Here is a 4,531-nt window from a genome sequence, read left to right on the forward strand (position 1 = left end):
CGTAAGATTAATTTATAATATTATTAAGTTATTAAAATTATTATTAAATTAAAAGTATTTCCGATTTAATTTTAATAAATCAATCAATCAAATTATTTATTAGAGTGAGCTCTATCCTATCTTCCAAGAGGTAAAAACTACAAAAAGGCAATCAAGCTAGCTAAACTGCGATTAATAAATGGGTTAATCAAATGATCAAGCAAAGAAGAATAATTAATTGTTTTGAATAGTCTTCTTTTTTATTTATTTTCTTATTTTATTATTTTTTTGAAAGCAATTTTATATATTCAATATTAATTTATTTATTGTCGATAGATATATTAACTTTCTATCTATCTAACTAACTAGCAACTAGTTCTTTAATTATTTATTTATTTATTTATTTTCTTTATTAATTCATTGATTTTTCTTATATATTTCCTTGTTTCTCTCTTTTTTGTTTCTCTCACCTACCTTTTTGTCTTTATTTATTTATTGATTCATTCATTCATTCTTTGATTGATTGATTCATTGATTCTCTTCTTTAATAAATTTACTTTTCCCACCCATCTCTTAATTTCTTACTTTTTAATTGTTTTTTCCCTCTTTTTAGTTTTCACTTTTTTCTTTTGTAATTGAATGAAAAAAAGATCATTTCTTGCTTTTCAATTGATTTCCCCACTTAATTATTATTCTGCCCCCACACCCCACACTATTTGTTTGATTATTTGTTTATTTGTTTGATATTTGTTTGCTTGATGAATGCATGCTCACTTAATTGCTTATTAAGTTGATTAATCAATTTCAATTATTTTACAAGATATAAAGTCATGTTTATTTAAATAAAAGCATAATTAAATATGTGTTTCATTATAAGTATGTATGTAATTCAATTAAAATAATCACCACTTTATCTATCTATCTATCTATTCACTGATTTATTTTGCAGTTATGCAAGAAATAGATTAAATTAAAATGAATAAAGTATTAATTCAAAATTACAATTATTTCTTTCATTTGAAATAAAACAAAGATTTATTTGATGCTTTCATTCTCCCCACCTTATCAATAGCAGATAAATAAGTAAATAAATACATACATACATAAATAAATACAATAATTTAATATTTCCTTGTGTTTGCTGCTTCTTTTCTAAAGAATGCGCAAATTATTTATGCACCAGTGATTTATTTATTTATTAGATTGATTTTATTTTTAAATTTGTTTGATTGATTAATAAGGCTTCTGATTATTTTTACTACCATCAACCAACCAACCATATACATTAATACCGATAAAAATATTTAATATTTTATTAATATCAAAACCAGCCATTTTTAATTTTTCTAATACAAAATACTTCATTTATTTATTTACTTAATCAATAGGCCAATCCTACCAAATATTGTCTAAATATAGGTACACATATAAAAACAACCAAATAAAAATAATGAATGAAAAAAGATTTACGTGTTTTTTTGAATAGATCTTTGAGCGTTTCGAAGGAAAAATCACTCCAAAGGCAAAAATAAATATCATATACATTATCTCTACAAAATCTTTCCCCACTTTTTGGGTGTTTGTTTGTTTGTTTGTTTGTTTGTTTGTTTGTTTGTTTAGCTTGTGCTCTTGGGAGGAAAATTATTTAATTGTTCTAATTTTTTATATAACGCTTAACTCTTATTATTCTGTCAATTGTTTTCATTTTTAACATTTCTCTTTGCATCTGCTAGTTTCTATGTTTTTCCCTCTATAAATTTGAGCTTTACTGATGATAATCGCCTTCCTTTCTCCCTCTCATCTTATTTACTATAAATTAAAGCGTCTATTTACATGTCTAAACTGTTTTATGAGATAAATTCAATCCATTTTTGCATATTTTTATTTGAAATACTTTTTGTTTCTCGGCATGAGGTCCTTAGACCTGTTTTTTTGTATGAATTTTTAAGAGTTTGACCTTTTTTTTTTTTTGGAGAAGTCATTTGCAAATTTGAGCAAGATTAGTTTATGATTTAAGAGAAAATGAGAAATTATTGATTGAATAACATAGTTACAATTCTTGGAATCTTTAGATTAACTAATTCTAGCTATTGTAGAATTAATTTTTTAACAGCTTGATTTCCTATTTAATTAAATCTCTCATCGTAAGGTTCATTTAATCTAATTTTTAAATTTTTAATCTTTAATACTCATATTTATCGTTAATCGCCGCTTTTATTAAAATCATCAAAATAAAAGAAAATTATAGCGCCAAATATTTAGTAGCGTTTTTCCCACACAATCCTAGTTTTTCTAAAATATTTTGAGATAAATTATTTTTAATTTTTATTCAGCTAAAATGACAACCGCTATGAATTCTTATTTATGCTTAATAAGCGCATATTTTCTCATTTGCTAATTATTTTTTTAAATAAATATTTATTTTTTAGACAAAAAATGATAACATTTCCAATCCAAAAAAAACAATTTTATGTAAAAAACTTGATCGAATAGCTAAAATATTTAAATTATAAAGGTATAAATAATGTTTTAAAGTATTTCCCAGCATTTTAAATATGCTTAAATAAGCTTATGATCAAAATGAGCTATTTTTCTTACGAAGAAAAAGAATTTTCTTCTAAAAAAGATAATGATGTTGTATGAAAAAGTAGAAAAATGTAAAATGAAATAATTTTTGATTAAGAAATAATTTTTGTTGTAAAAATAAAAATATTTAGATAAAATAAAAGTTAATTTATGGAATATTACGATATTTCAATTTATCATTAATTATTTAAATTTTAATAACAATCAATCAATTGCTTTAAAGACTATTTATTTATTTATTTATCTCAGTTAATCAATCAGTATTAAACAAACAAACATAAATATTAAATTAAGCCTCATAACAAAAATAAAACTTTTCCATTTAAAATGATTTCTAATTTTTTAATTCTTTTCTTAAGCTAAAAAGTAAAATAAATTCTTTTAAATGATTTACTTTTAAGCTTGCTTATAAATTATCAAATATTAACTCATATTATATTTAAAAAGCAAATTTATTAAGTTTTTAATAATTCTTTATCTTTATTTATTATTCACAAACGAATTTATTAATTAAAATAAATTTAATTTGATACCTTTTGCTTTTTTATAATAGAATTTAATAAAATATTTTTAAAGCCAGAAAATATATTTTTATTCTTAAATTTTTTGATCGAAATTAGCAAATTTTGATAAAAATATCAAATTATAAATTTTATTTAATTTTATAATTTACTAATTCATTAATACTCAAATTGTAAACTCATACATTTTATTAATAAATATTTGAATATAAAACTCTCAGATAATTTATTAAAAGAATAAAATTAACTCTTCATTTTCAAGAAATAAATGTTAAAATTAAAGGAAGAGATCTTATAAAATTAATATTGAAATACTACAAAGATTACTTATATTTAGCTATGATAAAATTAAAATACTATAAAGTCTATTTAAAAGCAAATAAAAAATCGAATAAATACTAAAAAAAGTATGAAACTATGAAAATTATTAGATTTTTTTATCATTAGATTATTGCTTTTAAATTAATAAATATATTATCAGTTGCAAAATTCTCACCACCACCCTTTAAAAAATATTTAAGGCTAATATAAAACAATAATTATTTGATATTTGATATGAATTTGAATATTATTTAATTATTAATTTATCATTTCTGGAAGTACAACATCTTTTATATTTTATTCACAAAATGGTTAACACTTTTATAATTAATTAATGTTTATTGAAGAAATATAATGAATTTACAGAAGTAAAACAAATAATAAAAATTATGAAAAATAATTATTCAATGATTTTAAAAAGATATTTAATTGAATATTAAAAATGATAAAGATATTAATATTAAAATATATAGCTCTAATAATATAAATGATACATATATAGTTTAAAAAAAAATTATTTTATGATTTTAAAAAATATAAAATGAAAAAAATGACGACTAAAGTTAAAATAAAAAGTAAAACTTGATTTCTCCCTGAAGTATTATTTAAATCATGGCATCTAATTAATCATGATAAATAAAAAAAGGATAGAAATATGATTGATGGATAATATTTAAGATTAAAATATAACTAAAAAGTTTGGCATTTATATAATTTAATAAAATGTAATATAACACTAAAAGTTTCAAATTATTTGATCATTTTTGGAGAAACCAGAGGGTTTGCTTATGAGGATTTAATTTATTTAAGTAAATTTAATTTTTTCATTTTTTATAAATAATTTATTTACTTACAAAAATATGAATGATATTTATAAATATGAAATCAATAATAAAATCTATCTATCTATCTATCTATTTATGTTTTAGGTTAAAAACACTTTTTCAAAATATTATATAATAAAATATATAATACTATTCAAACATTTTATATTTATTCATCCTTTTTTAACCAATTTTTTATCATTAGAAATAAAAGACAACTAATCTTTTTGATTTAAGAAACTTGCTTAATACTTTGAACTTTTATGATTCATTCATAGAGCTAAAACTTTTATAATAAAT

At 19.9% G+C, this 4,531-nt stretch overlaps 1 protein-coding gene across 1 annotated transcript; it reads right to left on the bottom strand. All coding sequences in view use genetic code 6, as the record gives it.

Moving 5' to 3' along the window:
• Positions 1-1,044: 1,044 nt before the first annotated feature.
• On the bottom strand, positions 1,045-1,524 carry TTHERM_01245650 (transmembrane protein, putative; the record flags this gene model as incomplete). Its single annotated transcript, XM_001022632.2, has 1 exon — positions 1,045-1,524. One exon carries the CDS (start codon positions 1,522-1,524, stop codon positions 1,045-1,047), a length of 480 nt encoding a protein of 159 aa, XP_001022632.2.
• Between the last annotated feature and the right edge of the window lie 3,007 nt (positions 1,525-4,531).

The sequence above is a fragment of the Tetrahymena thermophila genome, assembly GCF_000189635.1.
Source record: "Tetrahymena thermophila SB210 genomic scaffold scf_8254478, whole genome shotgun sequence".
Taxonomy (NCBI): Eukaryota; Ciliophora; class Oligohymenophorea; order Hymenostomatida; family Tetrahymenidae; genus Tetrahymena; species Tetrahymena thermophila.